The sequence below is a fragment of the Phycodurus eques genome, chromosome 12, assembly GCF_024500275.1.
Source record: "Phycodurus eques isolate BA_2022a chromosome 12, UOR_Pequ_1.1, whole genome shotgun sequence".
NCBI lineage: Eukaryota > Metazoa > Chordata > Actinopteri > Syngnathiformes > Syngnathidae > Phycodurus > Phycodurus eques.
Genome location: NC_084536.1, coordinates 14,083,847 through 14,107,951, shown reverse-complemented (window position 1 = coordinate 14,107,951; position 24,105 = coordinate 14,083,847). Strand labels below are relative to the sequence as shown.

At 40.9% G+C, this 24,105-nt stretch overlaps 2 protein-coding genes and 1 pseudogene across 3 annotated transcripts in view; 1 reads left to right on the top strand and 2 right to left on the bottom strand.

Annotated features, from left to right (window-relative positions):
• myo10l3 (myosin X, like 3) overlaps positions 1–363 on the bottom strand; it is a 93,809-nt gene extending 93,446 nt beyond the window's left edge. The window contains exon 1 of the mRNA XM_061691563.1: positions 52–363. Within this exon, the coding sequence (XP_061547547.1) occupies positions 52–72 (21 nt within the window). The 5' untranslated portion in view covers positions 73–363. The remainder of the gene's footprint in view (positions 1–51) is intronic.
• An 8,191-nt stretch (positions 364–8,554) lies between these two features.
• Positions 8,555–9,695, bottom strand: LOC133410613 (trace amine-associated receptor 13c-like; annotated as a pseudogene).
• Positions 9,696–12,403: 2,708 nt separating this feature from the next.
• On the top strand, positions 12,404–23,437 carry LOC133410501 (dead end protein 1-like). Of its 2 annotated transcripts, XM_061691781.1 has the most exons (6): positions 12,404–12,584; positions 18,047–18,152; positions 18,250–18,575; positions 20,832–20,964; positions 22,885–23,112; positions 23,195–23,251. In XM_061691781.1, exons 1-6 carry the CDS (start codon positions 12,495–12,497, stop codon positions 23,224–23,226), a joined length of 915 nt encoding a protein of 304 aa, XP_061547765.1. In that variant the 5' UTR covers positions 12,404–12,494; the 3' UTR covers positions 23,227–23,251. The 2 variants fall into 2 exon arrangements, with proteins under 2 accessions (XP_061547765.1, XP_061547764.1); XM_061691780.1 differs by having other exon boundaries at positions 22,885–23,437.
• Positions 23,438–24,105: the final 668 nt, after the last annotated feature.

Below are 24,105 nucleotides of genomic sequence, written 5' to 3'. Positions count from 1 at the left end.
CGTTTACACCTCAAACTAAGTTAAAGGACGGAGACAAATAAGCGAGTTTACCTCCAGGAAGAATGTATCCATGTTGACGAGGTCCGACCTGACGTCCCTTTGTAGTCTGACTTGAGGGTACCACCACAGTCGAGGAGGTTAAGGAACCCTTACTCCATTTCAAAATTCCTCCTGTCGCCCGCCGGCCGGTAAGCTCCTGGGGCTACAAATAAAACATGGTCCGCTCGTTTCGGATAACTTCCAGTGTTCCTTGCCCCCCGCTGTGGTCCGGAGGAGAACGTTGATGTACTAATGTTGTTTTGTGTAAGTGTATATGTGTGTATATGTTTGTGTGTGTTGTGCGATTCATTTGAGAGCCTTAACCGGCACATTATGCGAAGGGGCGGGGTTAGGGGCGGGGTAAAACTGGGAGGAGGAGAGTACGGTGGCCGAGAAAGCAGAACGTCAACGCGATTTCTTTGTGTCCACTCAGGGTGAGAGTTAAGGGGGTGTGCGCACGCTTCCCCTCTTTTCGGGAGAGGAACAAAGGCAGGAGGTTTTTGTGTGTGTCTCCAAATAGAAGAAAGGAGGTCAATAAGCACACGAATTGTGTCAAGTCGTCATTATCTACCAACAATGAAGAGGTTAGGCTCGAGCAAGATGTTTTTTTCTTTTAATTTCCATAGCATTTTATACAACGTATAAGTCCGGACAGATAAGCATGAATGTATATGTTCAAGAATTAAATTTTCAGCATTTTTGTCCTTTTTTTTTTTAGTTTTTCTTTTCTTTTTTTTATTCAAGACAAAAACAAATTATTTATTGTATTAAACCAATTAAATTATTGAACAAAATAACAATGCTTTTATCATACTGACCGGTGTCTCTAATATTTTAGCCTTCTCATGTAGTGAAATAAACAAAATATTAGGAACATGTATTTCTTTTATTTACAATAATACCTCTCTGACATTGTCTTATTTTGAATTCATTGATTAAAAGGGTCTAAAAACAATTTTTTTCCCCCATGCACTTAAATATATTTTTTAATAAAATAACAACGGCACAACGGTGGAAAACTGGTTAGCACATCTGCCTCACAGTTCTGAGAACACGTATTCAAATCCGGCCTCGCCTGTGTGGAGTTTGCATGTTCTCCCAGTGCCTGTGTGGGTTTTCTCCAGATACTCCGGGTTCCTCCCACATCCCAAAAACATGCACAGTAGGTTAATTTAAGACTCTAAATTACCCGTAGGATTGAATTCGAGTGTGAATGGTTGTTTGTTTTTACTGTATGTGCTCTGCGAGTGGCTAGCAACCAGTTCAGGGTGTACCTTGCCTCTCGCCCGCAGTTAGCTGAGATAGGCTCCAGCATACCTGTGACCCCAGTGAAGATAAGCGGTGTAGAAAATGGATGGATGTATAAAACAACAGTTGGTTAATGTTTTTCTGTTGTTGTTGTGTTTTTACACATTTTCACTATAATCACCTTGGGATCTGTATGTGGTGTAAAGTGAATTACAAATCAAAAGGATTGTTTGTCTTTGAGTAAGTGTAAATAATGTATAATGTATTATCTATTCATCCATCCATCCATTTTCACGGTGGCCGACTGGTTAGAGCGTCAGCCTCACAGTTCTGAAGACCCGGGTTCAATCCCGGGCCCCGCCTGTGTGGAGTTTGCATGTTCTCCCCGTGTCTGCGTGGGTTTTCTATGGGTACTCCGGTTTCCTCCCACATCCCAAAAACATGCATAAATTGGAGACTCTAAATTGCCCGTAGGCATGACTGTGAGTGCGAATGGTTGTTTGTTTCTATGTGCCCTGCGATTGGCTGGCAACCAGTTCAGGGTGTACCCCGCCTCCTGCCCAATGACAGCTGGGATAGGCTCCAGCACACCCGCGACCCTAGTGAGGAAAAGCAGCTCAGAAAATGGATGGATGGATGGATGGATAAATTGAACAGTAACAGTGTTTGCTGTCTAGCTGGAGGTCTTTTGTCACAAACCACATGTGAATGAATATAGTGTACTAAACTTGGATTTTCTTATAAAACCTATCCCATGAGAATGAAGTTATTGTCTCAATTTGTGGTGTATAATGCAAAATAAATAAATCTAAATGTAATACATGTTTTGGAAAGCTAACAAAACATTTAAAAGTAGAATTTGACAATGATTTAAGCAGCATAAAGGGTAAAAAGTAGCCGATGATGATTACTTGCAAAGTAGTTTGTCATCTATCGCAACCAGGAACATCTATTACATCTAAAGGCTGAAACTTTGAGAACCGACAGAGTAGTCAATGACTTACTATTTAAAAAGTTAATGGATTTCATTAAGTGGTTTCACCTCGTAAATGCAACTGATAACTTGCTAAACTAAAACTGGAGCTAAAATAATCAGATAACCCAGATTTTCTCATGTGATTTCATGTAGACACACTTGAGTTGTCTACTTGTATGGTTGCGCTAAGCTAGTCAGCTGAGCATCATGTCTGCGAGGCCGATAGGACAGTTGCTCGTTGTTTGTGTGCGCTGTCAGATGATAAGCACGATCAACGCGACAAGAAAACAGCACACCAGAAGGGCTGACATCGGGGGCCGTGGAGATGGTGCAGCCCACCCGCGAGCTGAAGGATTGTGTGAGTGTATCCGCTGAAGGCACTGGAGACATTGATGCCTGTCAATCAAATGCATTTGTTCGTAAACTGTGCACTTAATCCAGACAGCAAACATACGTCACACGAAGGTCGGCCCATCATAAAAAGTTTAATCGCTGCGATGTTACAAGGAGAGAGTTTGCTCTATTCCAATATTTTCTCTTTAAAGGGACTTTCATGCTGAAATTTAGGGGTATTCAAATCAAAATGGTCCACTGTAGTTGTTAAAAAGTCTTGAAGGTTACCGTTTCCAAACTGTAATAAACAAGTGAAGTACGCATGCAGATGTACTGCTGTGGCCACTTCCTGCCCGTACCACATTGAAGTCCATTTGTGGCAAGTGGCCATGAGCAGAGTCTCCCCCAGCCAAACCTCAAGCATCAAGACAGCTGATGGATTCCTGTGGGTATCATTTGAAAATCAATTCACTGCCTCCCGAAAGAAAAAAAAAGAAAAAAACCTTGACGTGACAAGACGTACTTAAAAAAACCACCACAAGCTATTCAGGTGGCGTGAGCAGCAATGCAAATGTCTATTTAGTATTATTATCGGCACTTACAAACCATAGTCGATCAATGAACTGGTTTGATTGTACAAAAAGCACACCATGTGCTGCCGGGAGAGTATTGAACAGCTCAGCCGTTCATCAGCTGTTTTTTTTTTCTTTAATAAGTCAGGCTTAAATGCAGAAGTGGAGTAAAAAAAAAAAAAAAAGAAAGAAAATAACAAAGCTGCCAGCTGTCACGACCTCCACACTAGCGCGCATACGTAAGATCCATCCATTTTCTGTACCGCTTATCCTCACTAGGGTCGCGGGCGCATACGTAAAATGTTCATTGAAAATATTTATGTTGAGTAACTTAAAATGACACAACTGATTTCTAAATCTTATTTCACTTCAATGTTTTCTTTTTGGTATCTGGGCCTTCAGTGGGGTTATTCAACTTAATCCCTCTTTTAACACTACCACGATCATGTCACAATTATACAACCTATCAATAAAAGACAATATAACAGCATGCAAATGTGCCACATGAAGCAGTTTAGGATTCATATTTTCCTATTAATATGACAAAAACTTTAAACATTTAAAATAAATACATCACACTCACCAGAGATGCTGTTTATTAAATATATCAATGTGTGTCGATTGCAACAGAGGTGTTTTGCTAGTCGAACTTGGCTTGCTCTGACCAACCAATCAGAGGGCGTAAAAAAGGCTAAAATTATCAGGGGCCAGCGCTCTGGCCCCACGAGGACAAATTTGAACTCCAAGGCTGCTCGGACCAGAAGACTCTGTAATGACAACAATTGATATTAGGGAAATAACCTTGAGCCCCTTTTTCTCTTTAATTTTTGTTTTCATTTTCATTTCATGTGTGTATATTTGTGTAGAGTTTTCACCCCCATACTCTGTACTGTCCTTGTAATTATGTTTGTATTCAATGAAGTTTGTTTTAAAAAATGTGAGGACAAATTTACATCCACATACATTTTTCTGTCATTTGTGATGTCATTGGGCGCCTCACTTTTCATGATTTCCTTTGGGAGTAAAAACAACAGGGTGATGTCATTCGATATGTAGTATCTAATAATGTAATGCAAATCGATAATGAGATTGAATTTGTCCTTCAGGGAGGGCACTGGTGTTGTGTTGCCCTTCAATGGACACAACCATGAATGCAAAGAAGTAGCGGAAGGGTTAAAATTAATTGAATTGACCGTTAAGATGCATGGTGGCACTGACCAATGTGATAAAAATGGAACATTTGACAATGTGGTTTAACAAACAGGGGGATTCAATAAGTGTTGAATTGATGGAAGGATGGTGTGTGAATATGGTTGAGGAAAAATCCTATCCTATTTATTCAATTAGGTAGTCCTATTTCGGAGCACCACAAGAGCGAGTTGCCATTTGAATGCTTTACTGACACAAATGGCTGCAGCAGACCCCATGCGAATAATGGTGGCATAAACCCATGATTGCATCAGCTCAAAGGCTCTAAAAACACAAGAAAGAAACAGTCGTGTTTCTCTGTGGAAAAAAAATAGTCAAGCACTAACAACTGGACTAACATAATACATTACACAGTTCCAAAATTGCAAACATGCTATTTACAAGGCACCATCCGAATGTTCACTATACAGGTCAGGTAAAAAGCATTCTAGCAATTGCAATTTCAGATTGTCGAAATACCAATACAGTATGTGCATGGTACAGTATTACAGTATTACCATCTTATGTTCACCATATCAGTATGCTTGCAATTGTGATTTATGAGTGTCTACCAATCAATAAATACTATTACATACCTTAAAATGCTAATGTTTACAAGGCACCATTATGTTCACCATATCAGTATGCTACCAATTGCGATTTTAGAATTTTAGACCAACGAAATACAATACACATGGGTACATATGCTTACATGCTAATGATTACGTTACAAAGCACAATCTTAGTTTTAGGATATTAGCTGTTGAGATGGAATTGTAGCAGGAAATAAACGTTACATCTTAAATATTGAACTACAAACAAAGTTAAAGTTAAAAAACAATGGAAGTCTGGGGGAATGGGAAAGGGAGAGAAGAATCATCAGAGAGAATTCAGTATTATGACATCCCGTTTGGGGCGGCACGGTGGGCGACTGGTTAGAGCGTCAGCCTCACAGTTCTGAGGACCCGGGTTCAATCCCCGGCCCCGCCTGTGTGGAGTTTGCATGTTTTCCCCGTGCCTGCTTGGGTTTTCTCCGGGCACTCCGGTTTCCTCCCACATCCCAAAAACATGCATTAATTGGAGACTCTAAATTGCCCGTAGGCATGACTGTGACTGTTTGTTTGACTGTGAGTGTTTGTTCCTATGTGCCCTGCGATTGGCTGGCAACCAGTTCAGGGTGTACCCCGCCTCCTGCCCGATGACAGCTGGGATAGGCTCCAGCACGCCCGCGACCCAAGTGAGGAGAAGCGGCCTCAGAAAATGGATGGATGGATGGACATCCCGTTTGGTCTGTAGTGTTAAAGTACAGGAAGCAGTCGTACTTTACAACATATCTTACCGTAGCCATGCCAAACCTCCCTACTTACACTCTTCCCATGCTTCCTTAGGCTGTCCACATCCTGTTTGTTTATAGACACACTGTCTGTTTATAGACACTTCCACAGTGGCATGGCATTCAATTCCCATATTACTTTAAGCAAACTGCCTCATGCTGCAGTGGATTTAAACGAGTCATGCCGTGAGAATCAGAAAATGCCCATGGACATCTTGCTGTTGTTTATTGTGTCTCATGGATTTTTAGCCTAATAACCGAAGCGGTCCAGCAGTGACTCAGGCCCCATTTAGAGGCCTGAGTAAACACATGAGAGTTTCAATCCAACATTCTTCATCCAGTGCTCCAGACTGACACGAAAACCTGCCGGGAATTTTTACAATGCGCCGTCTCATGCCAGATGATTCAAGCATGTGAATCACCAGCAGCTCAGATTTCCAGATAAGGATGACAAACAACAAAAATTACCTATCAGACCATCAATGTAAGTTTGTCCAAGAAGTGGGAGTAATTCAATTTGATGCTACATTTTGCACATGAACTGCGTTGAAATAGAAGGAAAAATGTCCATGGTCAGCTGGGTGGTCTAGTGGTTAGCGCATCTGCCTCAAAGTCCAGAAGGTCTTGGTTTGACGAGATGCACCGCAGCAGGTCAGGCAAGCTAGGGATGGGGGCCCCAGGAGATGGCTGGCATCGACCCAAAACAATGACAAAGCCCTGCAATGACACAGTAACGATGTGTCGCTGTCGGGAACTCTGGCATAGGGCCCCATCGGAGCTATAGCTGGCTGCTGGCTAGTAGGGGACCCCAAGAAACGGCAGATGTTGCTCCAAAGCAAGCGAACCAAATATTTTATGGTCTTTTCTTTTTTCTTCCTCAAGTTGCTTTGTTGAAGTTTTTGGGACAACAACAACCCTCTTCAAATCAAAGTTAGGGTATCATTAACTTTCTTTATTGAGATTACAGTACAGTGACTTCAGGTCTATTCTTTCGAGCAATATCAACCGCAGGTTATGAGGGAGATGTTTTTCCTCATTAATAGAGTGGGACCAACAATTTTGTCCACTGCTGGAGGGCTTGCCCAGGTGGAACTAGAACTGAACCAGGGAAGCTGCGGAGGACGCCGTCAGGAGTTCGGTGTGCTGCTTCAATTCCCACATGTTCAAAGTCTTCCAGCAGTTGATGCAAAATATGATGTCACACATGCTGGTGGAGAACTACACCTGGCATGTTTCGACTCCAAATTGCGTTCAGGGGAACTCATCGACTTGGAGTAGCTGCATGCGCAAGCCAGCATGGTAGTCATCTAACCTCGGCTGGAATGAGGAGGACTTCTTCGATTGGGGCGACAAAATGGAGGAGGAGGACGACAACAGCCAGTCAGGTGAGCCGATGGGTGACCCGGAGGAGAAGCTGTAGGATAAGGTATTCCTGAACTTCCTGGGCTTATCAGTGCACATTGCAGGATCTCCAAAAGGACTCCCCCGATCACAGGGACCACACAGAAGAGGTAAATCCAACTGTGTGTCTTTGTCACAGGGGGACTGCATGTAATGGAAAGCTGTCTACTGAGGTGGCCAACATCAAAGCGCTCTGGCAGAAGCTTAACACCGGGGACAAGGCTCTGTTGCCCTTGCCCTGTGCCACAAGCCGAGCCTGATCAAGGGCCGCTTCAAGCTGGGCATGTCCAGACATTCCCATGCGTCCAGCGTTGACAGTGTCAAACAGTATGCATGTACTATTAAATAGGGATTTTGAGATGTGACCGGTCATCTATCATTTCTGCATTGTCTCTCCATCAGGCAGGGCACCAAGGCCATCTTTGTAGACCTGTGCCACATTCCAAAGCACGGGCACAGCCCCGCCAGTGTCAGCGTCAGCCTATGGGGCTTGGTGATAATAGTGGGAGCATGGAACACGTTTGCAGTACAAGAGAGCTCCAACTGGTCACCCCCACCCAGATGGGAGAGGTCAGAGGTAAGATTTGCTCACTAGCATGCGCCACCACGCGGAAGGCTAGCAGACCACGGCAATGTCTTTGCTCTGTACAGGCACAACCGAGCGAGAAGGCTCTCAAAAGAAGTGTCTACATCTCTCCTGGTACCCAGCCCAAACCGTACAGTGGTCGAGCTGCTACCAGCAGACAACCTCAAAACCGGATGTGCGTCGCGGCCTGCGCACAGGATGTTGAAGTGGCCACGGCGCCGAACCTGGCCACGCCAGCAATAAGTGTGGCAAGCCCAGGTCCCTTACCAACGGCCATACGATGGTCGCAAGACCCATTGGCACCTCCCTCACAAGTTGCTAACACCCCACTCTCTACCTAAAGGAGGCGACCAGCCTCCAACCGATGTACATGTTCGAATGAGGTACATTCAAATGACTTTTTTTTCTCGTGCGGAGCAACCCCCCTACTCAACCGTCATCACTACCAGCTACTTTAAGTTGTGAGCAGCATGCTTCCTTCCCTTTTTCGTCTTTGTCCCGCAAACAGCAGCTGCCTGCGCCTGTCTAGGCAATCGCTGTTTTAAGGGCACAATCAGGTTCGTGTTCCTCCTCCACCCTGATGAAAGTCTTCAATTCATTTTGAAATCAGTTCCACAAGGGCTATACCCCCCTCAAGTGTCCAAAGTGAGAAATACTTCTCTCTTTTCCTCAGTCTGGAGTCCATTTTACATGGACACATGATGAAAAACAATTTAAATTGTTGCCACAATATAGATATAACGTGCTCACAAAATGCCAATTTGTGGGCTCGAAATATGAATTTGTCATTTACATCATTCAACCATCTTTGACATTCACATTATAAAAGGAATTTCTACCCTTTTAATTGACACATTTTTCATGTGATGATTTTTTTTTCACATGGTGAAGATTTGAGTGTGAGTCTGCAGTACGTTTGTCTCACAGGAGCCAGACTGCAGTATGCGCAGAGTGACAATGTGTTTTCCAGCTCTTCTAAACCAGGGGTAGAAAAGGGCGTATATCAAGGGGTTCACACATGAGTTGAGATAGTACAGGTACATTGGAAGCATACTATTGAGTAAGGAATCAAATACTAGAGACATGCAATGATATGGAGAGAAGCACAAGAGGAATATGAGAACCAGAACGCCAAGAGTCCTGGCGGCCTTCAATTCGGATTTCTTTGCTCTTAAAGAGGACAGAGTGATGTAGTTTGCCACATGCAACATGAGAGCGCGAGGCTCGCGCCTGAGACATAGCGATCATAAACACTCTTGTGTACAGAGTGATGATGATACTGAGCGGAAGGACTAAAGTCATCACCAGATTAACAACTCCTGTCGACACGGAGTCGAATTCTTTTCATCGTGACTTTGACTTATAATGGAGAGGATCACAAATAGCCACATAACGGTCAACTGATATCAGCACTATGTTTCCCACCGATACGGACATCACCGTTAAAACTGTATAAAGAAACAGAGAACACAGAATATCAACAAGAGACCAGGGGGCTGTCAACCTGTAAATTGCTATCGGAATCATCTGGAGGCCCAGCAGCAAGTCGGTGAGAGCGAGAGAGAGGAGGAGGAAGTTGGTGGGAGTGTGGAGATGCCTGCACACAAGCGAACCAACGAGCTGTTAAAAAAATGTCAAAATAAACATCTATCAGCAGAATACATCATTCTACACATGCTGGTACGCAGTCACAATACACACAGTTTCTGTCTTTCCTTGAGAGAAATGAGACAATAAAAAACATTATCAGCTTGGGATCCACTTCGCAAAGCTGATCAAACACAAAGGATTAGTGCAAATTGAGAAAAAGAAAATGTGCCTGAAGTGAGAGATTGAGATGATGAGAAGCAGGTTGAGCACCACAGTGAGGACAGTGATGACAGGCAATGGGACAAAGTAAGCAACAAGTTCAGTCGAGCCCTTCCTGCAGGAGATGTTGGCCAGCTGTGGAAAGCAGAGATCCGATTGGTCCCCCGGTGTACATAGAGAAGATGGAGCCCAAACAGCAGTCTGTCTCATCCTCTCTTATTATCCATCTCATTTGTGTGTTTTTAGTACCTCCCACAAGCAATTGTGATTGGGTCAAAGTTGTCAAAGTATGATGTCACAGTGACTGCCATACACCAGACACTACTAACAATCAACAGAAATATGAATACATATCTTACAACAAAATATTTGATTCCCAAACTGTTCGTATGACCAAAAGCCAGAAAGAAGGTCCACCTAAGGTTAGATTTTCAAATGATACCCTTTTTGTTGCTGTTTCATACCTCGGTCCATTAGCATGCGATGATGATGGTGCCTTGCAATTAGAGGCGTGAAAAAAAACATGTGAGGCAATGCTTGTTTTTCTCCCAGCAGACATACAGACAGCAGTCGTATTGTTTTTAACCAACTGGACAATTTTGAAAGCAGGATTATGTCATTGTTATTTAGACCAAAGACAACCTAACCTCTGCAAGTCATTAGGTAACTGACCACTTTTAGCTTACCTACCCTATCTATCGATCTATCGATCTATCTATCTATCTATCTATCTATCTATCTATCTATCTATCTATCTATCTATCTATCTATCTATCTATCTATCTATCTATCTATCTATCTATCTATCTATCTATCTAGGCAGCATGGTGGAAAACTGGTTATCACATCTGCCTCACAGTTCTGAGGACCCGGGTTCAAACCCTGCCTCATCTGTGTGGAGTTTGCATGTTCTCCCTGTTCCTGCGTGGGTTTTCTCCGGGTACTCCGGTTTCCTCCCACATCCCAAAAACATGCATGGTAGGTTAATTGAAGACACTAAATTGCCAATAGGTGTGAATGTGAGTGTGAATCGTTGTTTGTTTAGATGTGACCAGCGATTGGCTGGCGTCCAGTTCGGGGTGTACCCCGCCTCTCGCCCGAAGATGCTTGGGATAGGCTCCAGCACGCCCGCGACCCTAGTGATGATAAGCGGTACAGGAAATGAATGAATGAATAAATATACATACCTATATTTACACCCCTTCACTTTTTCCACATTTTGCTGTTAGACTTATTCTAAAGCTGATTTGAGTATAGTTTTATTTTAAAAAAATCTACATAAAATATCCCATAATGACTAAGTAAAAACATATTTTCAGACAGTTGTGCAAATGTATTGAAAATGTAAACATTTAAACATCATAGGTACATGAGTATTCACACCCTTGGCATAATATTTTGTTAAAGCACCTTAGGCAGCAATCACAGCCTCAAGTCTTCTTGTGTATGTCTATACGAGCTTGGCACACCTGTTTTGGGGCATTTTCTCCCATTCTTCTCTGCAGATCCTCTCAAGGTCAGTCAGGTCAGATGGGCAGCGTCGGCGGCAGCCATTTTTAGGTCTTTCTAGAGATGCTCGATTGGTTTCAAGTCCAGGCTCTGGCTAGGCCGCTCAAGGACATTCACAGGGTGCTCCTGAAGGCACTCCTTTGTTATCTTGGCTGTGTGCTTTGGGTCATTGTCATGTTGGAAGGTGAATCGACGCCCTAGTCTGAGTTCCAGAGCACTCTGGAGCAAGTTATATATATATATATATATATATGTATATGTATATATGTGTGTGTGTGTGTGTGTGTATTAGCTTTCTATATATTCTTTTGTTGCAAGAAATACCCATTAACCATTAATCAGATAAAACAAATATTTTAATTGGCTATTATTTTGCAAATATATATTTGAAATTGTTTAATGAAATATTCTTTATTAATTCAAGTTCACAGCTTACTGCACGCTCCACACTCGATAAAATGATGACTGTACCCAAAAACAGACATTTTTTTGTTGAATTTTTGGTTAGCTGCAGGATAATTTAAGGTTGGCTTTAATTTCATAAGTACGTGGAGGACTCAAATTGACATTAACTTTTTTTATTTATTTATGTAAGCTTCAACCAAACGTCTTTTTTTTCAGCTTTCCAAATACTTTTGTTAAATGTAGAAATAAAATTTCGAGTTCTCTGTAGCAGTTCATTGATTTCATGAACGCAACACACTATAGCTTTTTATTCATAAACAACGATCCATGCAGTGTTATCCTCACTTTAAATGTCAAAAGAATGGTGTGGCTCCCGGTGATTTTTTTTGTGTGTGAGACGGTCTAAATGACTATTTGAGTATTTAAGGTTGCCGACCGCTGCAACAGATAAAATAGACACACCGATCATGTATATTAAAGATAGAAGATTCCAAACACAACACCGAAGAAGCACGTGGCTAATTTGCATATCAGTTGGAGGACCGCCTGAAAATGCCCCACTCATTGGTTACATCCAAAACAAATGACCAATGAGAAACGATTCGTTATCACGCTGCTGTGATTGGCTGAAACATTATGGCTGCCTTCGTGCAATATAAACAAATACAACGTTGTTGTACGATATGTCCAACTCACTCCACATTATATTCTAACTTTAACGTTTTCCTCAACTCTTAATTTGTCATAAATTGACTACATTATCAACCTAAATACTCAATTTACAATGCTTGTTTGTAAAATAAATAAATAAATGTCAGACTATGTCATCATCATCAGCCAATCATTACAGTGCCATACCTAGATTGACAGATTAATTCTCCAATCATGACGTATTTTCTTTCCCAGATTGACAAGCAAATCCTCCAATCATGACAGGGCTCTTCCCATCGTGCGCGACACTGTAATTAATCTTACATTTTATATTGAAAAACAACACATATAAAGTGACAACGATCAAGTATTTTCAAGTCATCTTGTCTCAAGTCAAGTCCCGCCTGGTAAATTTTGAAGTGAATTAAGGAGCCTTTTCGGCCAATGTCTTCGGCAAACAAGAGGAGTTGCCTCGATTCAACCATTGCGTACACGACGTCGTCTCGAGGCACGATGGAAAGCAACCCGAGCCAGGTAGCAAAAACACTAAAGCCCCGTTTCACAAAAGTCTTGTCGCTTGTGCAGTACATTGTATATATTTACTTGAACACGAACGGTGAGTGTATGTGTATGATCTAAAAACGTGGTCTTTGGATATGAATAAACCGTACTTTGTATTTATCAAACGACTACGCTTGCTACTAGTGGCGCGGAAAGTGTCCTGCAAAGATGTTGCATGCTTATATAGTTTCATGTTTCTTAATTTCTGGTGTGTTTTCCATTGAGCGACATACCCGCCGTGGCTAGTTTATATAGTGTGGCGCAATATTTTTAATGACTTAGATGTTGTATAAAGTTTTTGATCACTTGTTTGGTATTTGTTGATCCGCCATGTTGAAAGGGTAACCGAGGTAGGCCTACGTGTGAAAAAAATTCCAAGACTAATTGATTGGTACGAGACTAGTATTGTCAGACATGTCTTTTTTTTCAGACGATCCCAGTGAAATAAGTATCATTTTCCTGGGAGAAATATGAGCAAAGGTGTGAATTTTTAAAACTGGTGAAAATGCTCCAATTTCTGACCAACTTCTCAATACTAAATCAATCGGGGTCAAGATTTGTAGGTGTGAGTTTCATACTTTGACTTTCTTTATCATTATCCTATTTTCAACAGAATCATCGGGAAAATATTTTAAAATGAATTCTAAAGTTAAATTGGAAAATTTGGCACGCAAAGCATGCATATTAAAAACAAATTAAGAGGAATGAACAAACACTCCCTAAGTTGTTCATACACAGTAAGGAATAAATACAGTATAGCACACTAGTACAGTAAAGAGTAGGGTTGGCCCGTGGCGTACACAGTTTTATGGAGTTGTTTAGGGCCACAACCGCTAGGGCAGGACAAATTAATTTCTGTGTTGGTGTAAACCAGTGGTCCCCAACCACCATTTTGAAACGGCAACAAAAAAATGTTTTCTCTTTGGTGGTTTTATAGGTCCGTCCAATTCAGTGGTTATCAAAAATATTATTTCAAATATTGTCAAGATTCACAAATATTCCTTAAATTAATTTGACAGATTTTCCTAAAATTGGTCAATTACATTTATTTGCATTTTATTTATTTTGTATTTGCTATTTATTTCTCTCAGTAAATGATTGGTTGAATTAATAAAGTTAAATAACTTTACATTTAAGAATGTTGTATTTGAATAAGTAGTTGGTTCATTTCAAATAGTATTCAATAATCAAATGGGAATTAATATTTTTGTAAAATAAGCTATTTTACATTTTCATTAATTTTATATACTTGTATTCATTCGTATAATTGAATAATTGGTTAATTGGTTTATTGTAAATAAAACAAAACAATATCATTATCAATATATTGTGATTATTTAAGTATTATAATCTATTTTTGTACACACAAATGTTTCCTTTTTACCTCAGCTACAAATGACTTGGCCCTTCAGGCCAATAAGAAAATCCAATATTTTCCTTGAGCACAAAAGATTTTCTCACCCCAATTAGATGTCATTTGGCCTCCAAATATAATGTGAATGGGACACATTTATATATTTGGGGCCACATATCAAATCTCATTTAGGGTCACAACAAATCTTAGGGCCAACCCTGGTAAAGAGGCATTTGCAGTTGATACATTTCACGAGATAAGTGTTGGAAGTGACCAGAAAATTTGAGCCATCATGTCAGTGGGATTAACATCACAAGCAACCAGACCAGAGGCGGCTCCAAAAAATGCATGTGAATCGGTCAATCTACTGTACATCGCATTCAGCAGAATCACAGGGGAAAAAAAGATATAATTCAGATTATTATAAGGATTTCTAACAATATTTTACTCACCTTCGACGTTTTTGATGGACATTTGTCAATTATAAATTACAGAAGGTGTTGTCCTAGATTTGTAGCGCGCGTGTACTTGGTCAATACAAAAATGTCAAAATCGTGTATGAACTAGTGACCACTCCCGACAGCCATCCATCGGCGGATACACACGTACCTAGACTTGAAACCAGTTTATATCAGCTATGTTATAAATTTTCCAATCAAGCAAAGATGAGTTTGGAGCCATTGAAAACCCTCCAGCCATTGATCCCACCCGGCTGGAGGAAGTTGGGTAACTGGGGTCCGCACAGTCAATTTCCAAAGCCTTTCCGGGGGCTTCCCGCCACCTCAGAACTTGACTCTGGGTACCGGCCACTTTTTTCAGACAGAGTACAAGTACCTATTACATTTGAGTACTCGTCAATACCAAGTACAGTGGAACCTTGGATTACAAACGTAATTGGTTCCGTGACCCCGTATGTAACCCGAAATGTTCTTAACCCAAGGTAATGTTTCCCATTTAAATTAACGGAAATGCAAATAATCCGTTCAAGCACCCAAATTAAATTGTATTTACCTTTTTAATCAGTGTGCGGTTTAAGATAAATATAGTGCAGTTTAGAAACAAGTAAAGACACTATTCCAAGAAATAAAACACAACATTAATATGATAATAGTTTATTGTTCATTAATTTTAACTAAGAAAGGGAAAGGTGAGAAGGACTAAAGCTCCTCATCTTCCATAATAGCGTGGAAATTCTAATCCTGCAGTATTTTTTTCTTTTGTCTGTTTCTTTTCTAATTCATGGCTCTGGCTGATCCAGGCCAACTTTTCTTGTTTGTTCAGGAAAAAAATCTGAAAGTGGGACATCACGTTGTCGTTGAAAAGATTAATTACTCTGTTGGCCAATTTGCTGCACATTTTTTTGTATTGCCTCGCTCACGCTATCACCAGCGAGTGCTTTTTCAGTTTCATCAGCCTAATAGAGCAAAAAAAAAAAAAAAAAAAAGATACATTGCCTTCCTTTGTTGCATGGCTTGAAGCACAGTCAATGATGGTTACACAACTCACAAATCTTTCTGTTCATCAATGAAAAGTGCTTCCTAACACTATCTTTAACAGTTTCCCTTTTATCTTGAGTGCCATTCTCTCTTTAGCCCTTTGTTCATTTGTTTTTAATTTTTTTATTTATTCATTTATTTTAAATAGAAAAAGTTCAGTGCGACTGTAGTGCACCTCCTTCAGTCTTCATTCATAATGTGGCGGCTGCTGATTTGCTGAATGTGCGTTTAAGTGGAACTTCCGCTGAGTAAACGGCTCCCTTTGAGAGCTACTTTGACGTGATTACGCCAACATTAACCGTTTGTTGTTTTAATTACACTAAAATTCACCAAATAACATGCATACTGGAGATATTTTTTGACGAAAATAAAACGATTTCCGGACGTCAATCACAAATGCTATTAGATTTGTGATTGGATAATCAAAGATGTGGAGGTGGAAGTTCCGTCTAGAGCAGATTTCTGCCTTACTCCGCGGCGCAGACAACTAGTTTTCAGCTTACATCCAAGCGTTATGAACAGAGTCAATGATGGTCACGCAGCGTGAGTTAGAAGCACAATATACTCTAGATCCTTCCATTTGTCCATCCCAAAACCGTTCGCAAACTGAAGATAATGCGTAACTAAATAATGCATAACTAAATAGAGCAGTGGTGTCACAATACCAAAATTCTGACTTCGATACTATACCTGCGTAAAATACCTTGATGCCCGTACTGAAACGATACCACGGCAAAAATCTAAAACAAATACTTTTATATGCATTTCTATTAAAACAAAACATTACGATAAATTAGAAAAATTATGTAATAATGGAATTAGCCTTCTTAAAAATCATTTTAAAAAATAATTAGCTCGATTATTATAAGTGTGTGTGTGTGTGTGTGTGTGTGTGTGTGTGTGTTTGTATGTATATAAAATTGTACATCTATAGTCATGAAAAAAAAATATTAGACCACCCTTGTTTGTTCATTTTTTTGTCAATTATAATACCTGGTCCCACTATAGGCAGTTTACCTGAAGAATACAAAAGCTTAATTGTATTATTAAATATCATTTTGGTTATTATCAAGAAAACCATGAAAAATGGTTAGGGTTAGCTATCAACTCTTGTATTCAACTCTATGTGCTATTTTCCTTGTCATTATATTTGTCCAAAGGTAACCTTAGTTGCACTTGACAAAAATAATATTTAGAAACTGAATAAACAAGGGTTTAATGTTTTATCCATGAATATATTATTTCAATTTATATACTGTATTTACAGGTACTTTACTCATACATAACCCTATGTATGAGTAAAGCTTTCAAACTTTTTAATTCAAGCTTTTAGTGACCTCATTTGATTTCTTCCGGCGGCACGGTGAACAACTGTTTAGCACATCTGCCGCACAGTTCTGAGGATCGGGGGTTCAAGTCCCGGCCCCGCCTGTGTGGAGTTTGCTTGTTCTACCCGTGTCAGTGCGGGTTTTCTCTGGGCACTCCGGTTTCCTCACACATCCCCAACACGTGTGGTATGTTGACTGAAGACTCTATGTTGCCCGAAGGTGTGAATGTGTGGGCGAATGGTTGTTTGTTTATATGTGCCCTGCGATTGGCTGGCGACCAGTTCAGGGTGTACCCCGCCTCTCGCCCAGGAGAATCCACTGCATATAGCACTGACTTTCCTCACACAGCCACACGTGGGTAGTAACGTGCTACATTTACGCCGTTACATTTACTCAAGTAACAATTTGGATAAATTGTACTGGTCTGAGTAGTATAAATGCAACTTACTTGAGTATTTATGTGAAGAAGGATCGGTACTTTTACTCCGTTACAATGATCGACATGCTACTTTTATTTATCCATTCTTGCGTGTGCGAGTCTATTTTTAGACTTGCAATGTGAACACAGGCTTAGAGACACGCAAAGTGTTTCACAACTGACTCTGTAAGCTGCAGTAATATGTCATTTTTCCTAAAGGATAAACAATATATGCCTGTTTGTTATGTTACATTGTTATATTGTCTGCCTACATGTGCTAGTTCATGGTTTGTGTTCAAATATCCATTGCGTAAAGGGTTATAAAATTCCGACTATCGTTACTATCTACTAGCCCGTTAATGGGGGTTTCCATTGTGTTAGCATAAGGATGTTCTAAAAGCAAAGTTGTTTGGTTGTTCTAAATGCACAATGTGTAATTGACTTTGTTTTATGTTGAGAATGTCAATAAACCTTAACTGGGAGTGGCAATAAACACCTTTCAGCCTCTTTTTTAAAAATTGTTCACTATCAGCCAAACTGCTGCTTGTTGTGAAGTGAGTTGAATTGCATTCACTGCCACCATACAGCCAGCGCTTGTATCTCAAATTTTTGCTCGCAACTCAAACCCCCCCCCCCCCCCCCCCAAAAAAAAACATCCAAACGACAGCTTGTATCTCTAAAAACTACCAAGTTGAGTCACTCGTATCTCAAGGTACCACTGAACATGTACCGTTTACACAGTTTTTGTAATAAGACCATTTCTTGACTTCATTTTGAAAAGTCAGTTTTTAGATTTTGTTTGGTTGTCATTGTGGAGTTTACGCTTGGTTTCTTCTTAGGTGCTGAACAGCGAGCGTTTGCAGGCGCTGGAAAAGTGGCTGAAAACAACCAATACAAAGGTCACTCAAGTTAATGGCCAGCGAAAGTATGGAGGACCACCTGAGGGTGAGAATAAGAACGGTTCGTACTAGATTCTTCCAAGACGCACAACTCCGATGTCAAACCCTCAGACTTGTTTTTTTCCTCTCCATTGCTATGAAAGAGTGGATTGGCCCACCCCCAGGATACAACTGTGAGGTTTACATCAAGCACATCCCACGGGACTGCTACGAGGACCTGCTGATTCCCCTTTTCAGCTCTGTGGGGCCACTGTGGGAGTTTCGACTGATGATGAACTTCAGCGGGCAAAACCGTGGATTTGCGTATGCCAAATACGGCTCAGCGGATGTAGCTAAAAATGCTATACACCAGCTACATGGTCAGATGCTTGAGCCCGGTTCGCATATAAGTGTCTACCGTAGCACAGAGAAGAGGCAACTCGTCATCACTGATTTGCCAGCCTTCACTCAGCAAGATGAGCTTCTGCAGGTACTGCGGGTGTTGTATTCCCTTTGAATAACTATACATCCAGGTACACACTTGAAATCCAAAACACTCCTATCGTCTTTCTTTATTGAAATGAATAGAAAGACCATTAATCCATTCCAGCCTCCAAAAATATTTGTAATGTTTTGTCTTTGATAACAAAAATAGCGCTCTAAAATATTATACTTTATAAAAACATGCAGTAAACAGTTTTAGCCACATTTCACACTTAAATCTAATGGGCATTGTGCTGCTCCTTCTGGTGTGTGCACCTTGGCCACCTGGCGGCAGTATAATACAGACACAAAAATACATGGAAACTCACAAGTTACTCCTTTGTAAGTTGCAGCAATATTAGTCATTCTTCACAGAGGATAAAGAATATGTGACTATGAATGTTGTCATGTGTTGCTCGACCATTTGTGTTAAAATACCTGCAGCCTGAAGGTTTATGACACCACTACGTAGATGCTATCCGTTAGCTCGTCTATAGCGTTTTCCATTATGTGTTAGCATGAATATTAAGCTCGCTGACTTAAAGGCTAAGCTATGCGGTTGTTTTCAATACACATTATTCTCTTTGTTTCATGTTTATTTTGAAAGTAAACTTCATTAAACCGCTTTCAGCTTCTTTTTTTGATTTGATTTGCCAAACCGCTGCTTGTTGTGCAGTGAGTTGGGTTCACTGCTACCATGCAGCGTTCTCAGATTTTTGCTCGCAAATCAAAGCAGAAAATCAAAACAACGGATCGTATCGCGAAAAACTCATAAATTGGGTATCTCTCGAGCAGAGGTGGGTAGTAACGCGCTACAGTTACTCCGTTACATTTACTCAAGTAACATTTTCCATAAACTGTACTTGTCAGAGTACTTTAAATGCACCGTACTTTTTACTTTTGAGTATTTATGTGAAGAAGGAGCGATACTTTTACTCAGTTACAATGATCGACATGTGATTCGCTACTTTTATTTCTTCATTGCGTGTGCGGGTCTATTTTTAGACTCCATCTTTGACTTCCTCATAGGGTTGGCCTTCGCGAGCCAATCAAAGTGACTCATTTGGGGCTGAGCAACTATTTATGTTACAGACTCCAAAAAAACAGTACCTTTATCATGCAGCTCTTAAATTATGACTGCCCAAAGTTGGATATTTCAGCCAACTTCTAACTTGAGAGAACACCTTGCGGTAAGTTGCAGATGTTTCTATTTATGTTTTGGCAGGAGATATGGCAAAATTTGCACTATTCCTATGGTGTCACACACGAACACACAATCAATAAGTTTGTTCAGCAAACAGCTTCATGAAGTAATTTAAGCGAATAAAGCAAATAATATTTCTGTCGGGCCCAATGTATGTGTTGTTGGGCAGTTAAAAATTTAAATGGTGGCAGGTGTGTGTCGACTCCCATATGTTATTATTTTTTAAATTTTATTTGATGTTCATGCTCTGATTTAAAAAAAAAAAAAAAAAAAAATCTAGTTTTTTCGAGTGCTTTCTTACTCAAGTAAATATTTGGATGACTACTTTTTACTTTTGCTTGAGTCATGTTATTCTCAAGTAACCGTACTCTTACTTAAGTACAATATTTGGCTACTCTACCCACCTCTGGACCCCTATATTTGTAATTGTATGCGTACCTGTGGCTAGAAAGCAAAGCGTGGAGCGTCTCTGTCGCGGAGTCAGTGAATGGGGCGATCGATCATTGCCAACAGCCTCTCCAAATATCCTCATTCTCCTTTATTACTGCCCATTTTCCGTATTTATGGCTCGCCATGTTTTTGTTTTTTTACATTCGCAACGTTTTTGTGGTTCTAAAAAAAGAAGTACGGTATACTGTACGTAGAGCCTCAGAACCTGATACAGGGTCACAGTTTTTCCATTGCAGCGCGTTGGTCGACATGCGGCGGGAACCTCTCTAGTCACCCTTGATTGGCCAAGCCAAAAGTCGCAACAACACAGCTGGATTCTAGGTTTTAAGTTAACAGGTAAGGCAGACCAAAATGGAATAACGGATTCAAAGAAGCACTTAAATATACACAAAACAAAACATTCAAGAACTGAACTAACAGCAAAGCAAAATACAAAGCAATTTTTAAATATAGCATGTCCACTGAGTTATGTTAGAAAGTTTTTTGTCAAAGTTTTTCAATCCATTTAAAGTCTATTTAGCACTTGCCTGTTATACACATTCTGTTGTTCTGAGTGACCTTTAATGGAAGTGAACCTAATCTTTTGCATTTGTTTTTTCTAACAATTAGGTGCTACATAGACTGATAGAAGGGGTTGAGACCCTTTCCCTGAAGTCTCAACGTAGAAGAGAGGGTTTGACAGCTATAGCTGTCTTCTCATCTCACCATGCTGCTTCTATGGCAAAGAGGGTGCTGGAGGAAGGTGAGTGAACTGCAATTGCAGGAGGTGGGCATACAGTTGTAGTCAGAATTTTAGATATAGTTGAAACCAGATATTGACATACACTATATAAAAATACACTTTTCACTCCTCACTGTCTGACATGAAATCAGACAAAACCTTTCCTGTTTTAGGTAGGATTACCAAAACTTTTCATATTTTCTTAATGCCAGAAGGGCGCCTTGAGATACGAGTTCAGTTATTTTTCGTGACCTCGCTCGTATCTTGACACCCTCCTATCGCAATTAATCTTTCACCATTTAAATGAATGCAAATGCAATGTAGCCGTTCCAGCCCTCAACAGTATTGTACTATAAAAACGCATAGTAATAACATTTACTCTCCATATAACCTGTAATCACAGAAAACGCAAGCAGAAAACACCACTGTACCTAATATTTTGTTCTTCCTTGTTGTACTGTGGGGTTAATTGGGAGTTGGCAAACCACCTTAATGGTACATTAGCGCCACCAATGGATATTGTCCTTCTACTGCAAGGAAATCAATGTGTATTGATGGTGGCCGATTTTCAGCTGCCACCATCTAGCGGTGGTATCTGAAGCGCACGCGTATCTCAGAATTTTGCTCCTTTGTCAAGACAAAAAATGCACCAACCGACCGCTCGTATCTCGAAAAGGTCATACAGTAAGGCGCTGGTATCTTAAGGTACAGCTGTAAAGTCATAGCTTGAGATACAAGTTTAACTCGTATAGCCAAAATACGTGACCTTTAAAGCATGCTCAAGGAGGGCAGAAGAACATGCGTCACACGCTTGCTGCAAGCAACACAGGGTGTGTTTATGGTGTTTACAACGCAGAAGCTTGCATGTGCAACCCACGCCGCAGCACATTAATCCTTTTTTCCCCCTAATTATAAGGTTTTTATGATCGTGAGAACCCAAAATCGAAATCATGATTACACATCGCCAACCCATCCATCCATTCCTTTTCTGTATCGCTCATCACAAGTGTGCTGGAGCCTATTCCAGCAGGCTTTGGGGATTCAACTGGAATTCAATTGCTCTTTGTTGTGTTGTCAGTCTTCAGGCTCTGCTAATCTGGACTTTCAGTTTGGTTATCTTGCAAGTAATTGCCCCTGGATTTAGTGGATGGTTGAAGGATTTGTGTTTCATTTGGAAGTACTGCCTAACGTTCTCACTTCCTCTCGAAGCCACAGTCCTACAAATATTGAGACACGACCGTTTTGAGCCGGCTTCCGGAAGAAATAGAAGTGTGTTGCGTTCATTCATTTTTAAAAGCTCTCTTTTCCGAGTCGACTTTGTGAACTTTGATGCCGCCAGCATCTTCACCGGCAAATCTCTTCACCAATGTCACCGGTCAACAACTCTATACCATAATTCTGTGTTCTATGACAGCGGCCTATGGGAGAAAAAAAATGCTGTACATTATACTTGTATGTTTAGGTGGCACGATGGATGACTGGTTAGCATATCTGCCTCACAGTTCTGAGGGCCGGGGTTAAAATCCCGGCCCCGTCTGGGTGGAGTTTGCATGTTCTCCCCGTGCCTGCGTATGTTTTCTCCGGGCACTCTGGTTTCCTCCCACATCCCAAAAACTTGCGTGGTAGGTTGGTTGAAGACAATTGCCCGTAGGTGTGAATGTGAGTGCGAATGGTTGTTTGTTTATATGTGCCCTGCGATTGGCCCGCGACCAGTTCAGGGTGTACCCCACCTCTCGCTTAAAGATAGCTGGGATAGGCTCCAGCACGCCCGCGACCCTAGTGAGGAGAAGCGGTACAGAAAATTGATGGCTTGATTATGCGTTTAACTGCAATTGACCGTGGGTCCACATGAGACCTTTTAACCAAATTTGAACCCATCTTTTTTATCTTCTATTATCGTTGTTAAATATTGCCTACTAATGCACATGTTTTTGTCACTAGCATTTCAGAAGCAATATGGTTTAAGCATCTCAGTCAGGTGGCTGTCCCAAATGAAAGCATGCTCCAATGAGGTGCAACTTCCTCGTCGTCTGCAACACCATCCGTCCATTCCTGTGCATTTGGGAAGAGCTGTGGGAGTACCCATTGCCCCCAAATCAAACTCCCGTCTGTGGTCCACAGCATCTCCGATGACCACCCTTGACAAGATTTGTGCGGAGATTGGAATTGGTCTGCCACAGTTTGACCTGTTCTACAGCTATGCTTGCCCTGACGGATTACTCTGCTTTACCTATACGGTGTGTATCCCCAGGGCAGGCGCAGTTTTGCAAGGGCTGGTTATGATCTTGCCGGGAGCCACCGCCGCTACCACACTGGAGAGAGCTCACGAGGCTGCAGCTCAGCAGGTCCTGCAGTCTTTGAATGTGATGCAGTTTTCCACTAATGGCATCTGATTAGACGTCCATCCTCTCCTTGCGCCACTTTTTCATGCTGTATTTTCTCGTTCTTGAAGTGTTTTATCTTGATTGCTGTTTGTTCATCGATGCATGTTTTTATTAAGAGTTGTAATGGTGTATTTGTTTGAACTTGTTTGATTCATGCATGTTTTATTGTTTGACTGGTTTGTTTATAAAATACAAAAGAAAACATTGTAGTGTCTTTATATAAACATGCAATGCAAGATGCACAGTACACATCCATCGAGTACTAACCCTAGTACATGTGTATAATTGTGAAAAAATCCTCCCTGCTCTAATTTTGTAATTAAGAGTTTTAGGAAACCACCGCGCCAGAGAAAAACAACCAATTAGCGACAGAATGCGTGACTGATGAGGTGTCAATCATTTGGCACGCGTTCACGGGCACACACCCGCAGCCCCACACTGACATATTAACTTAGGCTTCAGGAGCTTTGCTGAAACTGACAGAATATCCACTTTTGGAAAATACAAATACCCATCCCTCATTTGCCAAGACTAGCAAACATGCAGAGCGATAGGACCTCAGGCAGCTGAGAGGATTCAGATTAATAACACTTATGCAAATAACTCAAAGTAACAAAGCCATTTGCTGGATATTTGTATTTTTTTAAAGTCAATGTATTAGAAGGAAGAATGTGGTAAGAATATAAGTACTTGTATTTAGAAAAGAAGTTTGTGGAGCATCTTGGGTCAAAGGTGAATTCAGTCTCTTTGATACCAATTCTCCTGCATGAATACTATA

Excerpts from the sequence above, each read along its gene's own strand:
- LOC133410501 (XM_061691780.1), top strand. The coding sequence starts at position 12,495 with ATGTCTTCGGCAAACAAGAGGAGTTGCCTCGATTCAACCATTGCGTAC. Across the intron at positions 12,585-18,046 it reads TGGAAAGCAACCCGAGCCAG|GTGCTGAACAGCGAGCGTTT; the intron begins GTAGCAAAAACA and ends GTTTCTTCTTAG. Across the intron at positions 18,153-18,249 it reads GTATGGAGGACCACCTGAGG|AGTGGATTGGCCCACCCCCA; the intron begins GTGAGAATAAGA and ends TTGCTATGAAAG.